The sequence below is a fragment of the Cryptosporidium parvum genome, chromosome 7 (genome assembly GCF_000165345.1).
Source record: "Cryptosporidium parvum Iowa II chromosome 7, whole genome shotgun sequence".
Lineage (NCBI taxonomy): Eukaryota > Apicomplexa > Conoidasida > Eucoccidiorida > Cryptosporidiidae > Cryptosporidium > Cryptosporidium parvum.
Window position 1 is genome coordinate 390,092 of NC_006986.1, and position 25,189 is coordinate 415,280.

A 25,189-nucleotide genomic window follows, 5' to 3' on the forward strand; every position below is an offset into this window, starting at 1 on the left:
CCCCTCACCCTATAATGGTCTACCGCCCATTATGTAATTAATTCATTTTTTTTACTTTTATTGCATTTTTAAATAAGTTGGAGGCATACAAATTAGAGCACTTTGGCGCCAATTACAAAAAGTAAATGTGATGTTAACAAATTAAAGATGGACGCGTCTAAGATAAAGACGAGAATAAATAAAGTTTGAAAAGGATTTCTATAAGAATAATTTAGGATAAAGTTTTTGTGAGAATTGGATTCATAAGTATCAGTTTGGAGTTAAGATAGATAATTTACTGGAAAATAATTAAATGACTACAGAACCAGAGGTAAAAGAACAAGTCCTTTCAAAAAAGGCATTGAAAAAGCAAGAAAAACAAGCACTTAAAGAAGCTAAAAAGGCAGAGGCAAAGAGCAATCAGCAGCAACAACAGCAATCAGTTCATTGGAGTTCAGTTATTGTACATTCAACTGAGGCATCTCCATATGGAGTAATTCCTTTTAATTGCAAAATTGAGAACAGGACTTTTTCAAAGATTAAGGAATTGAATTCTAACCAGAAAGGTGAGAAAATCTGGTTAAGAGGTAGAATTACGGAGTCCAGATGTAAAGGATCTTTAGGATTTGTACTGCTCAGACAAACTTTCTATAGACTACAATTAGTTGTTGATGCTAATAATGGTAGTTCTAAGGAAATGATTAAATGGCTTGGATGCCTTCCAATTGAGAGTATGATCGATGTATATGGCACTATAGTAGTTCCAGAAACTCCAGTGGTTTCATCAACACAAGATATAGAGGTTTTAGTTGAAAGAGTTTACTGTGTCTCATCGGCTTGCAGTGAATTACCTTTCCAATTAAAAGATGCTAATAGGGTTGAAACTGAGGATGAGGATTCCACAATTATTAAAGTTCTACAAGATGTCAGACTGGACAACAGAGTATTGGACTTGAGAACTTATTTGAGTCAGGCAATATTCAGAATTCAATCGGAAGTATGCAGATTGCTTAGGGAATTCCTCATAGAAAGAGAATTCATTGAGATTCATACTCCCAAACTTTTACCAGGTGCTTCCGAAAGTGGTGCCACTGTATTCAAAGTAGACTACTTCTCAAATACAGCTTGCTTAGCACAGTCACCTCAACTCCATAAACAAATGTCAATTTGTGGAGATTTAGAAAGAGTCTTTGAAATTGGTCCTGTTTTCAGAGCAGAAAATTCAAATACTCACAGACATTTATGTGAGTTTGTTGGAGTTGATATTGAAATGAACATTGAAAATACTTATCATGAGTTGGTTGACGTTTTCGACGCTATGTTTAGACATATATTCCAAGGAATCAATACTCATTGCAAGAATGAATTACTTATTGTCTCGGAATATAATCCATTTACTCCTTTCGTCATTTCAGAAAAGACTCCACGTCTTACTTTTGAAGAAGGATGTAATCTCCTTAAGGAGGCAGGCGCTGAAATTCCAGAAGATCTGTCTGATTTTGATATTTCCACAGAGCAGGAAAGATTACTTGGTAAGTTCCATACTAAGAATTTTCTAGTAAGATTGAAAAGGGCAGGATTTGAGAAGAGCGGACATAATTTTAAATGTTATTGGACTTGAATTTCAAATCCGTAGTTCTTTCTCATTCCTTTTGCTTATTTCATCTTACTATGATATTATTATCTATCAATTGATAATATTATAAACCTTTTTGAATATATTTAATTATAACTAACCTAAATCATTAATTTCCTATTTAGGTTCTATTGTCAAGGAAAAATACAACTCAGATTTCTATATGATGCTTAAATATCCACTCAAAGTGAGACCTTTTTACACAATGCCTGACTTTGATGAACCAGAGGTAAGTTAATCTTTTATTTTGCCTCCCAAGAAATATAGAAAGCTTGAAAGTATAAAATAGAGAGAAGAAACAAGGGGATTTAGGGATTTTAAGGGAAAATTGAAGATTTGCTTTCTTATTGAGGGATGATGATTGTTCATTCACCCATAGCCTGTAAACTCAAACGTGTATTTGCACATGCGTGTAGATACAGCTACGTTTGAACCCTTGATGACAACTTTTCATGCATCACCAACTGACCTCAATATAGCTCTTCCCCATTTTCCTATACTTCCTCTACCCGCTTTTCCTCCCTTTTACTTCTCTTAGGAGCAATATAGACAGCTTGGGAGGCGTTCCCGCTTTTACATGCAAATAATTACCGCCAATTTCCCCACATTTTAGAAATGGTCCAATTCTTTTGACTTCTTTATGAGAGGAGAAGAAATATTAAGTGGAGCACAGAGAGTACATGATTACGATTTATTAGTAAAAAGGTGCCAAGAGTGCGGTGTTTCAGAACATTCACTTAGAGACTACTTGAACTCATTCAAGCTCGGCGCTCCTCCCCATGGTGGATGTGGAATTGGGCTTGAAAGAGTCATTATGCTCTTTTTGAATCTTGGAAATATCAGGAAGTCTTCAATGTTTCCTCGTGATCCAAAGAGACTTAGTCCATAAAGTCTTATTTTATTTGACTCTAATTATGGTTATGCTGGACTGTACACCAATATTGCATACTCATTATTTAGTACATATACATTACTAGATTAAATATCTATTTATGATTCTATATTAAAATATTAGTGAGCTTTATATAACACATCATTATCACTCTAAAAGTTTTCTCTAAACAAAGGCAAATTTTTTCTCTGGCATTTTCGTCGCCTTAATGTCTTTCTGTTATTTTATTACAAGATAAAAATATTTACCCGTAGCTCAAACTTTATTCTCTCTATTGTATGCAGAGACACAGACGTATGACCCCGCCTGGCACGAAGTTAATAGAAATGTAATAATATAAAAAAAGAGGTAAAAAGGGTACCCAGACATAATATATATTAAATAGGAGTAAAGTGAAATTAAATAGTAAAGTTTAATGGCCAAATAAGAGGCAAAAAAAAGTTAAATTAAATATATAACAAAAGGGGGTAAAAAGAGGTAAAATAGAGAAAAAACGTTTGTATAGACTGGACTATAATATGATCACAGGTACCTGCGGGGAATTAAAATAATTAAGTGACTAGAAAAGGTTTATGACTCTTATGTACAAGAAAGGAGAAAAATTCGTTTTAAGAAATAAATTGTTAAGAGGAAGAGGAATTTGGTAGAGTTGAGTTTCCAAGTGATATTTAAACTTAATTGGGAGGCTGATTGGAATAGATATTTAATAAATAAATAGAGAGAAATAGAGAAGAAAGGAGAGAGAAAGAAATAATAAATTAAGAAGTTTTGAATTCAAGGTGAAAGAAAGGTAAAAAACTTAACGAGTTGAATAGTAAATAATATGGAAGAAGGATATGATTGGGACCAAATTAGCAGCTTCCAAATAGTGGATGGAATGAATATTTCAAGTTCATCATTATTGGATGATGAGCTATTGATAACGTCGCCAGATTCATCAAATAATGGTAATAGTGTTTCATTGGAGCAAAGAGAATTCTCCAGACCAATTTGTTCGCCTCTTTCACAGTTTTTGGTAGGCTCTGACGGATCTAATTCAAAAAATGTAGGTCAGAAACATTTTTCACAACACCAACATACTAATAGTGCCGGTGGTGCTGGTGGAAGTAACTTTAACTTAAATAACAGCCATTCTTCAATTGTTGGTGAGTCTCAGCATTATGGATTACAATCTGGGTTAACAAACTCTGGAAATAATATTAGAGATAACTCAATATATAATACTGGATATCAATTTAATGATACTGAAAAGATTTCCACAACTGAAAAGGAATTTACTAAACGTAAACGTCCATATAGTAATAATAGTAACAACAATATCAATGTTGGTAGTAACTCATCCAATAGAATTGGTAACTGTACTCAAAATAGTTTATCTGGAATTACCAGATCTGTTATGGGTATTGGCGGAATTGGAGCAGGAGTTACAAATAACTCATTAACTAAGACTCCTAGCAAGACTCGTACCAGAAAAGTGCGAGAAAGTTCGGATGATTTTGGAAATTCTTCAAGCGGACCGTCAGTTCATTCAAAGTCTGGCTACTCTTCAAATTCATCAGGAGAAAGTTGTTCTTTTGGCTCATCTTCAAATGTTTCTGAAGACCTTAATTCTGTTAAGTATTATGAAGGATTTAAGCTACCTCTCGGAGACCTTGGAAGAAAAATGCTTCTTAAGAAATTGCGTGAAATACATACTCAAAACCCAACGAAAATGGAGAAAGCTCTTACTGACCATGGACTTTCTTATACAAGAATTAGATTCGCAAGTGTCCAACAACTTTTCAAAATCTCTTATGTATGCGATGTATTTGACTATGCTCTGAGCATACATTGTGAATTTGGAAGGCCAAGACATAGAGATTCTTCCAAAAGTGTCCAACTCTCCTCTGTAAATTCAAATTCAAATATGATGCAACAACAATCGCACTCAAATATATCATCCAGAAGAGTATTAGATTCTCAACAACATAACAATGGACTCGGTGGAGGAGCTGCAGTACAAGGAGGTATTTCTGAAAAATTTGAATCGCATTCTTCTATCGGCAATACAAATGGAGGAGTTATTCCAAGAGGACAAGGTCTTTTGGATGATTCTTCAAAAGTATTAGGAAAACTTGAGACTGATTTAGATACTTACACACCAGAAACATCCCCGTGTAGTCATCGATCATATTCCTCCAGTAAAAGTCTTTATTCAAAGGATTCGAGCTTGATTTCTAATACACCATTAAACAAGATTGAACATGATATTACTTCACCAATTTCAATATTCTCCACTACAAGTGGTTCACCAGCCTCACAAAGAAAAAGAAGAGGATCTGCAAAGTCAAGTTATAATTTCTCACCTCCCCCTATTCCCGTTACAAACTCTCCAATACAATCAGGAGACCCAAAAGATATATCTTCCTTGAATCCAGAGCTCTCTAACTTTATGAATAACCAGAACCTAATTAATTATAACATAATTCAAGGTAATGTATCCAATAATAATATGAATGGAAACTCATCTGTTTCAGGATTTAGTACACAAAGTGATGTTTGTACCAGCCATTTTCCTGATCATCAGCAGCAACTTCACCATAATATTGGCCATTATAACAATATAAATAACCACATTCAAAATGGAGGCCGAGCTCCTCACCATCCTCCTCCTTCGTACCATAAGAAACACGAAGAACATGAACCTTTGGATTCGATGATTTCTATGAATAGCGGCTCAGATAGTGTTCTACAAAAGCCAGCAAAAAGACAAAAGATTAGGTCCAAAAAGAAGAATGCTTTGGCAGATATTAGAAGTGAGCCTCCAACACAGGCAACTTATTCTTATTCCAGCTCAACTCAGCCTGGAATAAATAATGGCTCGAGTATATTTGTCTGCGGAGATATTGATGAGATTTACTGTACCTCAACAATTAACACTGAAGTTACCCCCTTTTACCAACCAGAATCGGAGATTGCTCACCTTGGTGAATTCGAGACATCTCATCATAGTCATAATTATCATAACCATCACCAAGATTCAATCCATTTTATTTCTTCAACTGAATCACATGACCAGAATATTCCAATTTGTTCAGCATTTGGATCACCCTTTGATTCTTCTTTAATTATTAGCTCTTCCCTGGATACTGAAAGCTCCCAAAATTCTGGAATTATTACATGTGATAGCCCAACATCATTTTACCTGTATTCACAACCAAATATCTCTTCCAATTATGATGAATATATGGATTCTTCTTGTCTCAATGGATTCCTTACTCAGGGCTTAAATTCTATAGAAATGCTTAATTCGAGCGAGCTAGAAATGGACAACTTTGACATTGGATGTCCTTTAATTTCAATTTAACAAAGTTCATTAACTTCTCAAAAACCGTCTGTCGTTTTGATAGACATTAATTATTACTGCAATACTCTTTTGGTAATAATGATAACCTTTTATATCCAGTTTAATCTTAACTTCGAATACTTCTTCCTCATCCAAATCAAATTAATAGTTTTTAAGCTTTTGAGATAAATAATTTATGTACATATTTCTATATTCATTACGTCATCCCGATTATTATAATGCTTTTGAAAATATTATATATTTTAATATTCAAGTTTTGGAGCAATATAAGCACTAATTTGCTGTTATTTGCTTGCGCTCTTTTCCATTGAGAGGAAACTTGAAGCTTTGAAATTTTGGTCTCCACAATTATTTAACGATTCAGTTGCTTTGGAAGAGTTAATTAACCCTCTTCGAGGGTCAACTAATTGCAGAAAATTTCTCTTTGCCTCTGCAAAATAAAAAAAAACAAAGGCCAACACATTTTTTTGCTATTTTTTATTTTTCTCTCTTTTTTTTCATTTTTATATGTAAAATATTCATTTTTGTGAATTTTAAGCATTCCCAATTCTTAAATTGAACGTTATTGCTTTTTAATATTTTTTTCAAGGTTTTAAGTTAAAGGGGGATACAAACCAAAGATTAAATTGTAAATCAATATTAATTTATGCTTAAAATCGACATAGTGGAAACAAAACTATGTCTGATTCACAGAAACTGGATTCCAGGTACCTGAAAATACTGATTTCAGCAATTCTAATCATTGGTCCTTGTATTCTGTACTTTATTTCAACATCAAAATGGCTTTTTATGCAACATAATTACTTGTTAATTACCTTGAGTTATATACTTTTCATAATTATGACAACTTCCATGGTATTTACGTTTTTGAAAAATCCTGGAGTAATAATATCACAATCCAAGCTCAGCAATCCACCTTGCTCCATAGATTTACAGATTAATGCACAGATTGTTAAAGTCAAGTTCTGCTCTAATTGCAAAATTATCAGACCCCCACGAACTGTTCATTGTAATATCTGCAATCATTGCGTAGATAGGTTTGATCATCATTGTCCCTGGGTAGGAACATGTATCGGTGCAGGAAACTACAAATTGTTTATGTTATTCATCTCAACACTATTTTTACTTGAACTAGCCATGCTTTTGGGGTCATGCAAAATGGTAAACCATTTTACTTACGAAGCCTCGCATATACTAAATCTGGGAAATTCTACCAAAATCTTTGTTCACACAATGAATCACTCTGCTGGAGCGGCTGTAGTTATTGGGTTTGCTTGTTTTACCATCCTATTTTCACTTTCTCTCCTTATATTCCACTTGTATATTGGCGCCATGAACAAAACTACTTATGAAGAAATTAAAAAACTTTATAGTGAGACTTCAAATCCATGGTATTCTGGAATTTCGAGGAATATAGCTGAGTTGTTTCTAAGTCCATCTCCAAAATTTAATTATTAGTGCGATGATTTGCATTAACTTTAAGTATTCTCATCAAATTGGTTGTTTAAATCAGCGCCAGACTCATCCATTTTAAGCTATTAACAGGTACTTTCATTCAAAAAGAACATATTTTAATCTTTTTTTTTCTTTAATTAAGATTTTATACTCCATTGAGAAAATTATTAATCAACCATAATAAATCATTATCAACCTTGTGATGGAAACCTCTTATAATGAAGAAACTGGAGAAAAAAACCTTCTTCAACTAAATCTTGCAAACCGAGTTTCTGAAAAACTTGCAAAGACTGGACTTTGGAAAAATATTAATGTAAAATGGTCACACAATATTCATTTACATATTGTTACTGCTGTTCAAATCTTATTTTCTTCCAAACAGTATCTCAAACTTTCTACCTTTATTCCTCTCAGCGATTTAGACCATATTGATTCCTCTTTTTTTGAAAATTTGCAACAAGACTCAAAAATCATTCTGCCTTATATCAACTCAAAAATTAGTCACCATTATGTTCTTGCTATTGTTAGTAGTGATGACGAACTTATACTTCAATCAGTTAACTTTGATCTTAAGAAAATTGTTTGATCCCAATTTTTTTATTCAATTACTTTAAAATTTATTATGTTTTGCCGTTTTTTTAAAAAATTTGCACAATCATATTATAATATTCTTCCACATGCAAAACATACTTGCATTACCGGTACTAAAATTATTCACTGTTAACATTTTCATCCACATGGAAAAAAGTAATTATTGCATGCAATATAAAAATAAATACACGTAATGACAGCCAAAATATATTCAAAAAAAAGAAACTAAGGAATAAAGATTTTTCTTATATATAATTTAATTAAAAGTTTATAGCAGGGCTAGTAGTAGTTAAGGTTCAAGTTAAATTACTTTACATTTGCTAATTTTAGAATTGCTTCCTCATTCTTAAGCTCTAAATCTCTAGTGATGTACTCGAAGTCTCGTTTAATGTCGAAATTATAATCTCTTTCCAATGGAACCTGTTGAAAAGCAATGATTTAAAATAAATAGTTGAAAAAAAAAATCAAAAAGGTTCATCAATAACTTACCACGTCGTTAAGCTCGCAATCAATCTTCTCTTCCTGAATCTTCAACAACACCTTCTGAAACTTGGTTGTGGATTCCTCAGAAGTCATGAAACACCTACTTCTTGGCTTATAATTTTTAAAAACCAAGTTTTCTTCTTTCATCTTTTACTTTAATTTTTCCCACCCTAAAAATTCTGCAAATCAGAGTTGGCGCCAAATATGCCTAAGGTCTAAATATACATTTTTTTTTTAATAATTAGTCAAAGAAAAAAAAAGAATATCTTCCTTGGTTTCAGTTTCCCATTCATAAAAAATCAAGGAAAAATTGGTGATAATTACATATCTCATTTGACTAATGTCTGAGATACACTTCCAACGTATTGGGTCCAAACATCTTCTCTCCCCTCCATCTTTAGTACTTACATATAATGGAAATAAGTGTTTAATTAATGTTGGTGAAAATGTACAAAGATACTGCTTTGAACATAAAATCAGGCTTTCTAGATTAAGAAATATTCTTCTAACTAATATATCTGTTGAAACTATTGGAGGTCTTCCAGGTCTTCTTCTTACATTAATAGGAGTTGGGGTTCAAAAGCTCAGAATTGTGGGGCCAGAACCCATAACTCGTTACTTAATTATGTTTGGATATATAATTAGAACTCAGAAAAAGTATGAAAACTCTATAAACACTGTTGTATCTATTAATTCACAAGAATTTCTGGATAACTTTGATGGGATAAAATCCGATCTAGAAATTGAGATTATTGAGTTAATGCCATCTTCTTCTTCTGAGCCACTCAAACTTGAATTAGATCATGAACTTTTTCTTGAATGCTATCTAAATCATTCCTTTTCAGGATCTCAGACTTGTTTGGATTTTGAACATAATCAAATTCCAAACTCCAAAAAAAGATGTACCGAAAACTATTTATCTTGTTTATCAAATCTATCCATATTGTACATGTTTGAGTTTCCAGAAAAAAGAGGAAAGTTTGATGTTATTAAAGCTAAAGAACTTGGTATTCCTCCAGGTCCTCTATATTCCAAACTAAAGAATGGAGAAAGCGTACAAATTTCTGAATCAAGAATTATCCAGCCTAGTGATGTTTGCTCTCCCCCCATCAAGCTACCCTGGTCAATCATTTTTCATACCCTAGATCCAACCGAGTTTGACTTCTTCTACTTTAGAATCTCTCAAATTCTCAAATTAAAAGGATTTGATTTAACTGAAACAGCTCAAAATTCTAGTAATTGCTCAAGTGAACAATACGAATCTTGTTCAAACTTTTATATATTCGAATTCCAAGCTTGTTTTGACTCTTTTTTAGACTTTAATAACAATTTCTTAAAGCTTGATTCTTGCTTTATCCAAAATAAGTGTTATCTATCTAAAGGAACTATTAATGTTATAAGGCTAAATGAAAGATTAAATTTACTCAAAGATCAAGAAATTAACCCTTTTGTGACTTCTCAATTTCTTCAAGAGTTCCTAAGCCATATCTCCCCCAATCTATTTCCTTTACCATCAGCTAAAGTTGATGAGTTTACTTGGAACCAACAGTTTTTCATATCATCAAACCAAAAATCTCTTCAAAATACTAACTCCATTGCAAATATACACAAAAAAAAAGCAAAGTTTGCTCCAATTTCACAAGAATCCGATGATCAAATCTTATTCCTAAAACAAGAATTTCAAGATATTTTTTCCAATTATATAGAAAACAATGAAAAAACACTTTTTCCTCTTTTATATGTTCTTGGAACAGGATCTGCAATTCCCTCGCCATATAGAAATGTCTCTGGTTACCTTTTACGTCTCGACGATAATACGAGCATGATGCTAGACTGTGGGGAAGGCTCTATGTCCCAGCTTTTCATTCTTTGCAAGTTTGATTTTGACTTATTTTCAAAAATTATTGCTTCAATTAAGATCATTTTTATTTCTCATCCCCATGAAGACCATTTTTTGGGTATTTTCAACCTTTTAAAACTAAAAAACTCTATCAATATTCAACAAAAAGTTGAAAATAGCTCTGAATTAGTCAAAAATGACAATTTCTATCACATAAAATATGATGAAAACCTCCAAAGAGTCCAAGAAGTTTATTTTAATAATGAAATTAAAAGCAAGGATTTTAAGAACTTGTTAATTATTGGACCAAGAAAGGTAGAAAAGTTATACAATTTATTCCAAGAGAAAATTATACAAGACAAAGGAAATAGAATTAGAAATTGCGAAATTTCTTTTATAGCTATAGAAAAGAGAATTAATAAAAGCTTTGATAAAATATCAGATCAAAGCAAACTGGTATTAGATGATTTCTTCTTAAAGCTTGAACAATTCCCTGTTAAACATATAAAATCTTCTTATGGAGTAAAAGTAACATTTAAGCTTGAAAATAGTTTGAAAATTAGGGATGGTTATTCATTATTCAAAATTGTATTTTCAGGAGATACTGCTACTCCATGTACATCTTTGGAATATGCATCAAAAGACTGTGATATCTTAATACATGAAGCAACTTTTGAGGATAGTTTATCCAAAGATGCTCAAGAAAAGAATCATTCAACCATTTCTGGAGCAATAGGAACAGCTTATAATAGTTTAGCAAAGTTCCTTTTACTAACTCACTTTAGTCAAAGATACTTTAGCATGCCAAAAGTTGAAATGAAGAATGAGGATTTAAAGAGATACTTTTTAAATAACACGCTCTGTATGATGGATTTAATGATAATACCTTTAAAAATGGTGGGGAAATTAATAGAAAGATTCCACAATTTGAATGATTTAATTAGAGATTATTTGCCACAAGTTTAAACAAACCAAAACACAATCTTTATTTTTCTTTGAATCATCGCTTTCAACAATCATACAATCCCAGACATCATAATCTTCAATGATAATTCTTCGGATAAATCCGTTATGTGTTTTTTCTCCAAGATTATAACTAACTTTAAAGCTGCTTTTTTCTGTAATTTCTTTAATTGATGACTTGAAAATATCCTCTCTAATGATATAAAATGGAGTAGTAGGTCTAAAATTAAAGATTTCAAAACTCCTTCTTTGCAAATGGCTTAATCTTCCAGCAGGAAGTCCATTATTTTGAGTAATCAAGTCTAATGGTAGGATTAGTGATATATATCTTGTCTCATTTTGAGATTCTTGATCGTAACTTAAGTTCTTTTTAATAAATGTCTCACGGGACTCAGCAATAGTAAAAGTAGAATCTGCAATCATAGCATCCCTGTAGGAGTTTGACAGGTTATTATTTTTGATTCTATTAGAAGTTCTTTTTCTCGAAAAGTGTTCAATATTGAGATGCTGAATGTTTTCAAAGCTTTCCTTCAAATTATCTACTAACTCAACAAGCTCATCTGTACAAGATGAATTTAAACGAGGAGTAACCTGGCAATTAATTAAAATGAAAGGGTAAATAGTGACTTCATTATCTTCTTGGGTGTTGTTGTTAGAGTCAATTTCAGCTGACTGATTATTATTGGCTAGATTCCCTACATTGTAACATATATTCATAACTTTGATTTTCTCAATATTTGCCATATGAGCAGGTATTTCAGTGAATTTTTCAATAAATCTAAGCATTGCACCATTTACTTTTCTATTTTTTGTTAAAATTGAATTCATCCAAGAAAGATTAACCAAGAAATGCCCAGATTTGAAATAATAGAATTGATCCATTTGATCTGGAATTTGTTTCTCAATATAATCAAGTTTTTTTTCATAATTCTTTCCAATAATGGAAATAAACTCTTCTTTATTATAGACAAAACCACTTCTAGAAGTAAGAATTGAGTCTTGGTTAAAGCCTGATAGTTCATAACTTATACTTCCTCCAGTAGAAATAGTAATCAAATCACTAGGAACAATACTTTGCATCCATATTTTCAAATAAGCAGCAATGATTGAGATTCTCTTATTGAAAGAGGATGTAATAATATCTCCCAAAGGAATTTGAGTTTCTCCTTCAGGAGGATGAATACCACCTAAAGCATCCAACTCCCGTATCCACAAAGAATGCTTCTGAGATGTTTGTTTATCTAATTGAATGCCAAATGTTTCAAGAGAATCCATTGTAGTTTCGCAAATTTGCTTAATCAAAATAGTTATTTGCTTGAAGGTTTCTTGTGATGAATAGTATGTAACATCCACTCCTTTAGTAAATTGGCCAAATACTTGAGTAGATAGAGCAAAGATTTTGTCTAAGATTGAAAAATGAGTTTGAGTGTCATTATTGGCGCAAACAACCATAGGAAGGGTGATTTTAAGATAAATAGTTGTGATTTCCTTTATTATGTTTATGACAGAGAAATAAAAGAACTGTTTTTCTTGATCAATCCTGAGCAGTGATATGTTAAAAGGAACAAAAACTGGCTTGTTATTGCCAATACATTCTTGTACATATTTAGCAGAATTGAATGTTTCATGCTCAAACTCTTTTCCATTGAATGCGCTTTTTAGCTTAAGTTTCAGTTGGAACTCACAAAAATGATCTTCACAAAGAGAATTGATCAATGTTTCTATCTCTTTCTTCTTACTCACAAACTTATAGTTTGGCTCGGTAGATTTAACCACAGGCTTTGATGAGATTGTTGCTGAGGTTGAATTCAATCTCAAAAAGTTTTGAATTTCAGCAACTTCTGGAGTAGAAACCAAATTATAAGGTAAGTTTCCTTCAGCTGATAAAGTACATAGAGGATTTGTGCAAGGAGTGGAATGAGAGATATATTTATTGTTAAGACCTTCCATACAACTTGAAACAATAATGACCGATTTATATAATGTATTTTGTGTATTTATATTATTAAACAAAAAGTACTTGTTAGAGAATCGATCCACACCAATAAAATTATCATTTCTCCCAATGTTGATCTTCTTTTTCTGACTATTAAATGCATTATCAATGAATTCTTTGCCTATCTTTCCACTTCCAAGAGTATCAATCGACCAATTTAGAATTTCAAAGAACGATTCACTATTTAAAGCGCATAAGGAGTTGTTTTTGTCTTGTTTTTTTGATTGAGACGGTGAGTTTTGATTTGGTGTAATATCGCAAGATTCCATTTTTGTTTCTTCTACTATTAACTGTTCCCCACTATTATAATCATCAAAAGTACTTTCGTCCAAATAGTCACTAAGTTCATTCATACTAGACTCGTTCATCTTTGCAAGGAGCAAATCCAAAATTACAGGCCAAGATACGCAATCAATAGAGGATTTATTGATACTTAAAGTATCCAAAAGTTTAAGTTTGATTTCAGAACTCTTTAAATCAGACTCTGAATCAGAATGCTCGGAGTCATTTCTAAATGAAGAGTAACTTCTTTTGATGCTTGGACTGGTTTTTACTGTTTGGCTGGAATCTTCTGTATTATTTTTCTTTAAGTTAAAAACTTTCTCAGAAATGGCATTAACAAGGCACTTAATTGTCGAAAATAATGTGTTTTGAGGAAAAGCCTGAACTACTTTAATCAAACTACAAAGTCCTTCTTGACTAATTAAACCAGAAGCTCTTTCTTCTCTTAATTTTCCAATAACTTTGTTCAGTTCCAAATATACTTGATTTAAAATTTCCAGTGAAATGCATTTTGATTTTTCCAGAACAAAACTCTTTGATTGGAATGACTGAATACTAAGTAGTGAACTTGAATAAATCGGTAATTCTAAGAAATCACCAAATGAGTGACAGAAGTCCGAAATCTTGAGTATTTTCTGACAAGTCCCGAAGCTATCAGTGAAGTCCTTGAACTTGACTAAAGCAAATTTAAGAGAATCTTCACCCTTATTAACAGAACTTCGTCTTCTCTTTAAATTATTAGCAGTTGTAGCACATGTTACTGAACTTGCTTGTAGCTTATTACTAGTGAAAATCTTCTCTGAAAGTTCATTGTTCTGTAACAAGCTATTAATATTTGAGCTTATATAGCTTTCATCCAAAGTAGGGTCTTCACTTAATATCATTTTTGTGAGTTTATTTTTCATTGACGTAATTATCTGAAGTCCCAAAGTTTTGGATAGATTATACTTTTTCGAGTAAGTTTGTAAATAAAACTCAATGAAGGGAAACATCAACAAAACCTCTTTCTCAGATAATCCAGCAACAAATAAAGGCTCACCCCATGCAGTTGTAGACTGATCCACAGAAGGATTTGTATCCTTGCAAGCTTTCTTAGTTGGACTTGAAGTCTCGCTAGCAGGCTCTGGGCTCATTTCAGGAATCTGTTCGGAAGTTTGCTCCTCAGTTTGCTGCTTTGAAACTGGTTTATTAGATGATTTGTCAACCAATTTCCCAGTAACCTGATCAAGGAAAGTCTTGTATCCAATTCTATTTGAGTTTGGAGAAAGTAAAGTCTTAATAAGTCTTGAAATAACTTCAAACTTGACCTTTGCAGATGAAAATAACTTGACGTATTTGCTTGCTGGCCAACACAGCCTATAGCAAGTTTTTGTGCTTCTATTTTCAGACATACTATTGACCCATATATGTGGTGTATCAAACAGATTACCTCCAAATTCAATAGTCCAAGAATGTATTTTACAAGTAATCTGGAAAGTCTTCAAGTCTCCCTGCTTTAAAATTGACTTTGGCATTTCCTTCATCTTTTTTGGCTTGTAACTTCCCCCACCTTTTTGGCGAATTCTCTGTAACTTCCTAAAGTTGTCTTTAAGAATATTAGTCTTTTCTTTCTCATAATTTAAAATATATTCAAAAGGGATCAAAGTACCAACAAGAGTTAGTTCTTCAAAACTTTGATCATCTTGTGATTTCTCTGTGGCTCCCATATAATTCGAATCAACATTCACTTCAGGATCTGCTGCCTTTACAAAAGAATCAAGGGTTCCCTCCTCATTCATAAAATAAATACTTTCAAATTTATTTGGTAAACAGTCTAAGGGCATCATCCTGGAAAGTTTGTTATTGTATATCGAAAACTCTGCAATGTATCTATAAGTAATACCATAGTCTCCGCTCAATGTTACCTCTTCTGGAATATCATCTTCAGATGTTAACTCATGTTTAAGCTTAAAGGCTCCTCCCTCACTTGTATTACTTGACAAACTTGAACGCTTCTTTTTGTTGAAATTCTTACTATTGCTACTACTACTACTAGTATTATTCTCATTCAAATTCGAATTTAAGCATGCCATATTTACATCTTCCCCATAGCTGTTATTTTCATAATAGATCTGGTTGTTGTATAARKTGCCCGAACTAAATTATTTCATTGAAGTWWTTCTCATTTTCTCGAGGGAAAACGTAATCAGGAATAGCATCCTCCTCCATTCTAAACTGGTTATCTTTCTTCATTATAAATAGGATCGGAAAGCTTCATAGAAATCTCAAAAGAATCCATCGTACTGCCACAATCAATATTTGAAGACATTTTCCCCCATCAACCTTTTAACCTCTATTAATATTAATTAATAAATGTGAATATTAATTAAATTTCAGCTTCTATAAAGGCTATACTATTCTTAATACCAAAATACTTTGTACTTCGTTTCTTATATGCTTTTTACTAAGATCCCAAAAACATACATATGCATTTATAAATGTATATTTAATGTTAATTAAAACTATACTTCAATTCCATCAACACCAATAATTTTGAGGAGTAACTAGATTTAACACAAAATTTAAATTGTGAAGAATCTAACTAAGTCTGTGTTTTTACTCCTTATTTTTTCTTGGTTCTCAAAAAACTTTAATCCATATACCTTTGACTTTTTTGCCAAGCAACCTATTCTCCTCCCACGGCGCTTACATGACTAGACAAACTTAAATAGTAAGTAATATTCAAATTAACTTGATATTGTTCTTTTTTTTAAAAAAAAAAAAAAAAGGATATAATTACCTCTTTCAAAAACTTATTTTTTTAAAAATTTTGCACCTATGTTTCATAGCTACTTTAATTACACTACGTGGAACCAGTTACATGCATGCAAACACGTGTTGAGTTTTTTTACCATATTCCGAGCATTCATGTGGACAAACAACGTTAGAGTAAAAGAATAATAGTAATTTAAATTTAAACAATATTATTTTCTTATGGAATCCAATTGATTTCAGGGCGTCGAGTTTTTCTTAGGAATTCATTGCATTTGTTGAAATGATCACAGCCTAGATTCATTTTTTTAGTTAAAATAGGTATTTGAAAGTATATTATAAGTTAGCCTTTTGATAACTTTTGTTATATTATAAAGGAAAACTCACCCATAAACTTCTTTTGTGATAATGGAGAGGGATGAGCTGATTCTAGCACCAAATGTTTCTTTTTGCAAACGCTCGCGGCCTTAGCTTGGGCGGACCTCCCCCAAAGCATAAATACTATAGGTCTTTCTAATTTATTAATTTTTGATATAACCATGGATGTAAAGATATCCCMACCCTGAACGATAAAAAAAAGTTAGTAGAAAATTTCAGTATTCAATAAATTTGTTKGKTTTCTAAACACTGTAGTTATTACTGTCAAACTTACATAAGTCTTKGTGGGACATTGGCTTCCCTTCTTCTACAGAAAGTAAAGAGTTTAGAAGGAATACTCCCTGTTCAGCCCACGATGATAGGTCTCCATGACCAGGATTACCTTTACCTATTTCTTTATAAATATTTCTTAAACTAGGAGGAACTGGAACGCCCTTCGGAACTGAGAAACTAAGTCCCATTGCCTGTCCAGGTTGGTGATATGGGTCTTGACCCAAGATTACCACTGAAATCTTGTTCAATGGAGTAGCTTTGAAACAACTAAACATTTTGTCACTGGGTGGGTACACTTTAGCATAATTCCTTCTTTCTTGAACCTTTTTCATACACTTCACAAAATAGGGCTTCCTTAATTCATCTTTAAGGGCCTCAAACCACTCATCTCCAAAGTATTCCCTCAACTCCGACTCACTCGGATAGTACTCTTGATTCTCTTCCTCAGCCTCCTTACTTGATTTAATTTCTGTTTCTTTAACGCATATTCTCCTATTCTTCACTGCTGAATCTCTATTCAAGTCACTCCCACACTCAATACTGTCCTTGCAAATGTTTTCTGCACTCCTTTTATTCAAATAAGACAGTATTGACGTTTGACTCATATTTCTCTATATATTTATTTACATGTATTAAAAAATAATTTGTTGGCGCCGAAATGTCGTTCCCTATAATTTAAAAGGCATGAAAAGGAAACACAAGCATGAGGGGAGGGGATAGAGAAGATGGGAAAAACTAATTAAGATTTCTATAATAATACTTGGATACTTTCTTCCGTAATCTCCGCCGCTTTTATTCCAAAAAAAAAGTTATTAATGGAATATCAGCAAGGGTGAGAACGAAAAGAATATGATAGTCTATTATTAAGGAAAAGATGCAACAACTTATTCCATGTCAGCATTTTCGAAGTGAGTCAACTCCTCATTGTGTAGACATGCAATTGGTTTTATTTCAAACTTTACTGAGGGAATTTCAAGATGTTTAAGTAACAAATATTGGTATTTATTCAAAGGGTTGCCTTTCTCGCATATGATAACTTTTCCCTGATCAGAGCCAAGAAGAGTTGGCTTAAGCTGAGGAAATTGCTTTCTCATATAAAATTCTGCATTTTTGTATAAACATTCTAACTCTGTGTTTGGTTCAACAACGCAAGTAATGTCAGATAGTGAACCTTCTCTACCAAATTCCATCGTAGAACTTTCTTCCAGTACCTTGTTTAAGTTACTAGGAGCCAAGTCTGTAAATATAAGACCTCTTTCCCCGCGAAGAAAAGAAGAGATTTTATGAGCATTCTTTGCAGACTCTGAATCTGAGTCTGCACCAAATGCGACCTGAAGAAGTTTGTTTTTCCCAACTAATAACTTTCCAGGTTCAAGCCTAACTCTAAGTTGTTTTAAAGCAGCATTTCTTTGGTTCTTCAGCTTAACAACATAAATAAACTTGAATTTACCAATGTACTCATGTACGTTTTCGATTATTTCTGACTTGTCCTTTCTCTTCTTCTTCAGATCCTTGGTCATAAGGACCTTCTTTACTCTCTTTGATTTTGCCATCTTCTTTTAACCTACTTTCTTTTTTCCTCCCTAGACAAGAAAATAAATTTTTCTTTTATTTTAATCAATTCGTGACTATTACCCATTTATCTACATACCGGCGCATTGGCGCCAAATGTGTCTACCTTAAGAAAATTAAATGTAGTCTGGCATGCGAAAATAATAGCCTAGAAAAAAAAGAAAGAAAAATGATAAGTAAAGGATGTAATTGTTAATTAAGTAGCTTACTATAGGTTTTAGAGCATTTAGTTGACTAATGTGTATCCCTGATTGTGTGAAACTAGAGATTAGGAATGTTTAGAATGAGCGAGTTGATCGGGAGAGACCAAAACTAGCATCTCTTTAAGAAGCTTATGAATTTTTTCTGCAGAGCTTGACTGAATGCTATACATCGAAGTAAGAGAATTTACCAGAGAATTAATAATATGGAAGTTGCAGAAAATGGCATTATGAACATCATCTGGAATGCTACTACCAGCATTGTCGTTTCTGCAAAGCTCAAACAGTGACACTACATAAGCTTCAATAATTTTTGGTAAGAATCCCACATTTGAAGAGTTTATTCCACTCTCCGACTTTGGGATGAAGTTCTTTGATTCTATATATTCTTTAGCTGAGCGATAGAAACCCTTTTGAATCAAAACAAATGCATGCACAATCTCATTCAAATATCTAACTTCATCCAACTTTGTCTGAACTGCAAGACCTTGTTGTAAATAAGAAGAATCTGTAAAAACTTTGTTTATGATGGTCTGTAATTTGTCAAAGAAAAGTTGTTGTCTCGTATTGAGAGTTGTAAAAGAATAACAAACTGGAAGTCTCAAGCAATCTAAAATTGTGTCCAAGACCTCCTCCAAGAGGTTTGCTTCCATGAAAAATAGAATTGAAGTAATATAATGGCCCCTATTTTTAGCTAATCTTGCTATAATACTGTTTATTTCTTCACATATTTCAGAGTATTCACTTGTATTCATACTCTCATATGTATCAAACTTAACAAAAGACTTTCCTTGTTCAATATAAGTATGGAAACTAGCACTATCAGTGTAATCATCTTCAACAATATCATGTAATAGACTGAACTCTACATAATCCTGTAATATCTTTGTTCTCATTGATTCTGGGAAAAGCCTTGCAAGCTTTGCAACAAAAGGGAAGGGAATATTAAAGTTTTTAATTGATTTCTCAAGAACTTCATAAAGGCTTAAAACCCTATCTTCTGGCTCAATCTTGTCAGAAAATGAAGAGAAGACCCCAAATTGATCATTTTCTATTTTTTTCCAAAGTGGAATTAAACCAGCAACTGCTAAGTAAAGAACCCACTGAAGTTGTATGATTTTTAATTCATGATGACAAGAATAAATCCACCTCATTGCCTCCCCAAAATGTAAAGTGTAGCACATTAGTCTTGCCATATTGAGATTTGTCTGTTCTTTTACCATTCTATCATTCTGATTTAACTCATTCTTATCTTCTTGTCTAGATATAGTTCTTTCATGTAAATGAGAATTCTGGCTACGATTTAAGCTTAACTTAGTGCTTCCTGCATGAGCATCTCCTCTTCTGGATGTATGAGTCAATAAGAAGGGGCTAACCTCTTCTTGAGAGTGAATGGATAAATCCCGGCTTGATGATTCTCCTCCATAGGAAAATTGGTCTACCTGGTTTCGAAGTCTATTATACAAAGTATTTAATTCCTTTGCTGATTCATTGTCATCATTAGTCTTAAGGATAATATGAAGTTGATACCAAATATAATCTTCCATATTTGTATTAGGAAGAAGTTTCATCACATTCAAAGACTGAGATGAAACGTTAATTATACTGAAAATAACTTGATAATAGGCTTGTTCTCTAAAGTCTGCATCCTGGCTTGGTTTTGAGTAAAACATAGAATTCAACTCTCTATATTCTCTGCTAGAGTAAAGGTCTCTATTAAAGTCAAATTGTACGCATTGCTTAATCCAATTCTCCTCACCTTGAACAATATCATCATATGTTTGAGAAATTAAGAGTGAACTACTTGTTGAAAGAAGTATTGCTGCTAAACATTTACATACCAAGGAGAAATGTTGAGGTATATGAGAGAATTTGGATGCCATATCCCAAAGTATTTGACCAGACCCAATTCTAAATGCCCAGTAAGCCAAAAACCAATAGTGAACTTGTTCGCATGGGAAATTCATATTGTAATTGATATTTCGTTGGTCTGTTGACTCACTTATGAACAACTTTCTACAAAAATTGGTAAAGTTCTTTAAGGAAATAAGTACACTACTTCCTACTCCTGAGCCATATCTGTTTCCTAAGAAAATGTTAGAATTGTGATACAAAACATTATCAACAGCAGAAACTTCTAAAGCTCGAATTGAATTAGAAATCATCTGACGAGTTGTATAATTGTTCTTTGAGGAATTGCCAACTAATAGTGTCAAAAGTCTCCATAGTAATGAAATTTCCTCCTTGTATTCAACAGGAGCCAATAGAGAACCCATTTCTTGAATCAACTGGATACGAGAATTGAAGGAAGAAAGACACATTTTCTGAATAGATACATATTTGTCAGAAGCTAAATCAGAAACAGTAACATTTGGAATAATCTCAGAAAGAACATAATAGTACTCATTAATAGAGTCTTCAGTTCTTCTAGATCCTCCAACTCCTTGCTCTTGTATTGTTTCAAAGTGTGGTTTTCTAGGATTAAGTAAAAGTCCAAATTCTGATTTGGTTGATAGATGAGAATTATCATTACAATATCCTGATACTATATCCTGTTTTTGACCATCAAGGATCTTGGATTTTCTTTCATTCCATTCTGTGAAAAATAAATCAAAGACTTCTGAATAATAAATCTGGAAAATAGACGTAGTAGATTCATCTATCAAGTATGAAAGAAAATTTGAATAGCTAGTTTGAAGATACTTTGGCAGTCCTCCTGATCCTAACTCACTATAGTTGTCTTTATCCTGCCCACAGCCTCCTCTATGAGGGGCCCTTTTGAAATTAAAAGCTTCTGCTAAGTATCTCCTTTTAGAGTCATAACTTTCCAGTCTAGAGCTAAGATATTGGATTGAACGCTCAAGAGTTGTAATTCCCAAGTCATTTACTATTCCCTTCCCACTACTTGCTCGTTTTGACACACCAAAATACCCCGGCTCTTTTTGCTTACTTCCAAGAGAATCCCTTGAAACATCCAAAAGCTCTTTAATTCCACTCCAAACCACAGGCTTTAGTATTGGAACTGTCCTATATGCTCTTTCTAGGGAGGAATTTATGTCCATTGAAAAGTTTGACATTTTTTCCCCCTTACACTTTTTTTTCGCTATTTTTCAGTTCCAGCCTTAAAAACCCTATACATGAGTTGGCGCCCAAGTGTGGTGCTGATGGGATTAAGAAAATAATAATTAAATATTCAAAAAGCGAGAAGGAAAAAAAAACAAGGAGCTAAAATATAGAAAATCCTTTTCAAAAATTTTCTTGATGCCTCACTAATGGACTAGTTTTATAAGTTGAGAGTCTCGCTAGTATTTACTCCGAGTTGAATCATAAGTTTCTATACAAAATATCTTGCTTATTTTACCTACAAAAGTTAACTTGGCTATCCTATTCTGTCAACATGCATGAAAAATACGCCGGTATTCAACTTGGCAAAAAATTAATTTTTTTAAATTCGAAAATTGTTAAAAAACATTGTGGCGCTAAAACAAGTAGTGTCTAATAGTCAAAAGAGATTATTTTAAAATAAAGAAAAGGCAAAGAAGATTTTCCGGTTAAGTTTGGAGAACGAAAATAGAGAAAATACCAGTCTTTAGGAGATCATACTAAGATACTTAAGGTTCTGGTTAATATTTTGAGTAATTATCCACTTTTGTTATAAGTGTTATATATATTTATATATATGTCAAAAGCAAAACGAGAGAGAGCAATAGTATATGTAGGCCATATTCCATTTGGATTATTTGAGCCTCAACTCAAAGAATACTTTTCTCAGTTTGGTAAGATTTTGAGGATTAAGCTGAGCAGGTCCAAGAAGAATGGTCACTCGAGAGGATATGCATTTATTGAATTTGAATCAATGGAAGTGGCTCAGATTGCAGCCTCAACTATGAACAATTATATTATTTTTAAGAGAAGTCTCAAATGTCACGTGCTTCCTAAAGAAAGCATTCACCCATACATTTTTATTAGGTCAAAGAAGAAGAATTCTTCTGAATCTAATAATGCCTTAACTGAAGATGAAAAACAAGCAAAGATTGATAAGTCTGTTCTTTCTAAGAAAAAGAAGCTACTTAAAATCAATAAAATTCTTGAAAATAATAATATAAATTACAAGCTTCCTTCTGTGTAGTTTTGTTATTTTATATCGTTTTTTTTATATATCTTTTTTTTCTAATTTATTATTTTTTTTTTTTCCTTTCCCATCTTGCATTTCTTTTTTCTTTCCCATCCAACTCTCTTATTCCTAATTCTTTCTTCCCAGCTCTTTCCTACTTCTCTTTTATCCAGATTTAAGCTCTTTCTATCTCGAGCTCTCTGATTATCCAAACCAAAACTTATCCTTTATTTTTCCTCTTGAATTTATGTGGGTTTCCAAACTGTATATACCGGTGTTTTGGCGCCAACATCTGGTGTAAAAATAGACCAAGGAAAAGTGGGTTTATTGGTCAAAATGGTGAAGGAAGAAAGTAACAAAAGAAAAAGAGACAACTCCAGGAGATCTGAGTTAGAAAATGTCTCTGTTGAAGGAGAACTTAAGAACAACGACTCATTTACTCCTTTTGAAAAGTCCAATCCAATATTTGAGAATTACTATAGATTACAACAAATATGTACTGAAAATGAGTTCCAAGATTTCATTCATTCTCTTTCTTCTCAGCTTCCAACAACTCTAAGAGTTAATATTTCCCACCCATTGCACTCATTATTAGAGTTTCTTCTCAACGCTGAAACAGAAAAATTATATAATAATAATGCTATTTTCAACTTGAAAAGACTAAGTAAGAATTGTAAGTTATATTTGATAACTGAATATTCCAGAAAAATGCTCAAGAAAGAGTCTCAGCTAGCTAAGCTACACAGCTTCATAGTTTCTCAAGATGAGTTTGGAACCCTATCAAGTCAGGAACTTGTTTCCATGTTGCCTTGTATATGTCTTGATCCCAAACCAGGCCACTTCGTTCTAGATTTGTGTTCTGCTCCTGGAAGCAAATCTACTCAAATCTTAGATATGATTCTCTCATCAAGAGATGACCAACTTGGGATAGCATGCAAAAAAGGTTTATTAATTTGTAATGATGTAAGCTCAAAAAGATTGGATACGCTCTCATCTCGTCTAAGTAGAATACCATCTCCCAATGTTCTAATCACTTGTATAGATGCATCTTTTTTTCCAACTTTTAAACCAAGTAAAACTACTATTACTTCTCCTTTCCAGTTTGACAGAATACTTGTAGATTCTATTTGTTCTGGTGATGGGACACTCAGAAAAAATCCCGATATATGGACAATATGGAAGCCTGAAAAAGCTTTAAGCCTCCATAAAAAGCAAGTTTCCTTGCTTTCCAGAGCATTTAAACTACTAAAGAATGGAGGAAAACTTGTTTACTCAACATGCAGCCTAAATCCCATAGAGAATGAAGCAGTTATCTCTACTCTATTACGAAAGTTCCCCGATGCAAAACTTATAAGTCCAACAAACCTGGATGAAAGAGAATTTGAAATTTCTAAGGGTCTTAGGACATGGGGAGTTCATTTTGAACTAAAAGAACAAAACAAACTTCAACTTTTTGATACTTTAGATGAAGTCCCAGATACTCCTTTTAAGGAAAAGCTTACAGAAAGTATGTTCCCTGATAAAGAATGGTACGAGTCTGACAATTTCATGAGATGTTTTAGAGTATTACCCCATAGAAACGATACTGGAGGGTTCTTTTTTGCAGTTGTTCAAAAAAATGGACCTGATGAAATACCTCAAATCGAACAAAGATCAGAATCCTCATCATGCAAATATGAGACAGTTGAAACAAAGGATTTGGAACCTATATTAAGCTTTTATGGGCTTGATAATCAGAATATACAAGGAAAACTTATGAAAGGTATTGAAAATTTTCCATCCAAAATTAAGAATCATTTAAATAGTATAAATTCTATAGAAAAATCATCTTTTGTAAAAAGAAAGTCTCATGATAAAACTATTTATCTCATTGGGGAAGATGTCTCAAAGCTTATTATGAATTATAATCTAGAATTAGATCTTAGATCAGTAGGTATCAGAGCATTTGAGTATCTTAAAGGTAAAATTTCTGGAGATGGAAGATGCAAATGGAGAATTAACCAGAATTCATCCAGTTATTTAGTTAGATTAATGAAAAGAAGACTAATCTTTGTGAGTATCTCATTACTAGATTTACTTGATGATGAAAATAAATTCATTGGAGGTAAAGAAATTTTGGATCTTGAAAAGAAAGGAGAACTTCTTGGGTTGAAAGAACTTTGTTCTGGAATATCACAGGAGAAGAAATTAGAAAGTGGTGGAATTTTAGTAGTAATTTTACCTCCAAGTATTATAAATTATGGAGGAAACAGTAAAGTAAATCCAAACTTTAAAGAATTAGACCAAGGAGTCCCTCTCTCGGGAATTCTATATGAAGATTCAGGAATAAATTTTTTCGTTTCAAAGAATGAAATAAAATCTATTAAAGAGTTAATATTAATTTAAGAAAGTAGTTAAGTATTTAAGTAAATATAATATAGAATAGGATAGAATACTAA

The 25,189-nt window shown here is 32.6% G+C and overlaps 10 protein-coding genes across 10 annotated transcripts; 7 read left to right on the forward strand and 3 right to left on the reverse strand.

The window, feature by feature from the left end:
• Positions 1-292: 292 nt before the first annotated feature.
• Positions 293-2,504, forward strand: cgd7_1540 (aspartate--tRNA ligase; the record flags this gene model as incomplete). Its single annotated transcript, XM_001388340.1, has 3 exons — positions 293-1,511; positions 1,741-1,844; positions 2,229-2,504. The coding sequence occupies 3 exons, from the start codon at positions 293-295 to the stop codon at positions 2,502-2,504; spliced, it is 1,599 nt and encodes a 532-aa protein (XP_001388377.1).
• Positions 2,505-3,330: 826 nt separating this feature from the next.
• cgd7_1550 (uncharacterized protein) lies at positions 3,331-5,853 on the forward strand (the record flags this gene model as incomplete). Its single annotated transcript, XM_628334.1, has 1 exon — positions 3,331-5,853. One exon carries the CDS (start codon positions 3,331-3,333, stop codon positions 5,851-5,853), a length of 2,523 nt encoding a protein of 840 aa, XP_628336.1.
• A 654-nt stretch (positions 5,854-6,507) lies between these two features.
• Positions 6,508-7,311, forward strand: cgd7_1560 (DHHC family palmitoyl transferase with a signal peptide and 4 transmembrane domains; the record flags this gene model as incomplete). Its single annotated transcript, XM_628335.1, has 1 exon — positions 6,508-7,311. A coding segment is annotated over one exon (804 nt), but the record flags the coding sequence as incomplete, so codon positions are not given.
• A 199-nt stretch (positions 7,312-7,510) lies between these two features.
• cgd7_1570 (hypothetical protein) lies at positions 7,511-7,894 on the forward strand (the record flags this gene model as incomplete). The annotated part of the gene is made up of 1 exon (XM_628336.1): positions 7,511-7,894. One exon carries the CDS (start codon positions 7,511-7,513, stop codon positions 7,892-7,894), a length of 384 nt encoding a protein of 127 aa, XP_628338.1.
• An 828-nt stretch (positions 7,895-8,722) lies between these two features.
• On the forward strand, positions 8,723-11,188 carry cgd7_1580 (mbl domain containing protein; the record flags this gene model as incomplete). The annotated part of the gene is made up of 1 exon (XM_628337.1): positions 8,723-11,188. One exon carries the CDS (start codon positions 8,723-8,725, stop codon positions 11,186-11,188), a length of 2,466 nt encoding a protein of 821 aa, XP_628339.1.
• Positions 11,189-16,834: 5,646 nt separating this feature from the next.
• Positions 16,835-17,470, reverse strand: cgd7_1590 (uracil-DNA glycosylase, putative; the record flags this gene model as incomplete). Its single annotated transcript, XM_001388341.1, has 1 exon — positions 16,835-17,470. One exon carries the CDS (start codon positions 17,468-17,470, stop codon positions 16,835-16,837), a length of 636 nt encoding a protein of 211 aa, XP_001388378.1.
• Positions 17,471-17,749: 279 nt separating this feature from the next.
• Positions 17,750-18,418, reverse strand: cgd7_1600 (ribosomal protein of the PO/L10 family; the record flags this gene model as incomplete). Its single annotated transcript, XM_628338.1, has 1 exon — positions 17,750-18,418. One exon carries the CDS (start codon positions 18,416-18,418, stop codon positions 17,750-17,752), a length of 669 nt encoding a protein of 222 aa, XP_628340.1.
• A 287-nt stretch (positions 18,419-18,705) lies between these two features.
• On the reverse strand, positions 18,706-21,714 carry cgd7_1610 (uncharacterized low complexity protein; the record flags this gene model as incomplete). Its single annotated transcript, XM_628339.1, has 1 exon — positions 18,706-21,714. One exon carries the CDS (start codon positions 21,712-21,714, stop codon positions 18,706-18,708), a length of 3,009 nt encoding a protein of 1,002 aa, XP_628341.1.
• A 581-nt stretch (positions 21,715-22,295) lies between these two features.
• On the forward strand, positions 22,296-22,766 carry cgd7_1620 (nop15p/nopp34; nucleolar protein with 1 RRM domain; the record flags this gene model as incomplete). The annotated part of the gene is made up of 1 exon (XM_628340.1): positions 22,296-22,766. A coding segment is annotated over one exon (471 nt), but the record flags the coding sequence as incomplete, so codon positions are not given.
• A 228-nt stretch (positions 22,767-22,994) lies between these two features.
• Positions 22,995-25,136, forward strand: cgd7_1630 (Ncl1p/MJ0026/YebU-like. SUN family RNA methylase; the record flags this gene model as incomplete). Its single annotated transcript, XM_628341.1, has 1 exon — positions 22,995-25,136. A coding segment is annotated over one exon (2,142 nt), but the record flags the coding sequence as incomplete, so codon positions are not given.
• Positions 25,137-25,189: the final 53 nt, after the last annotated feature.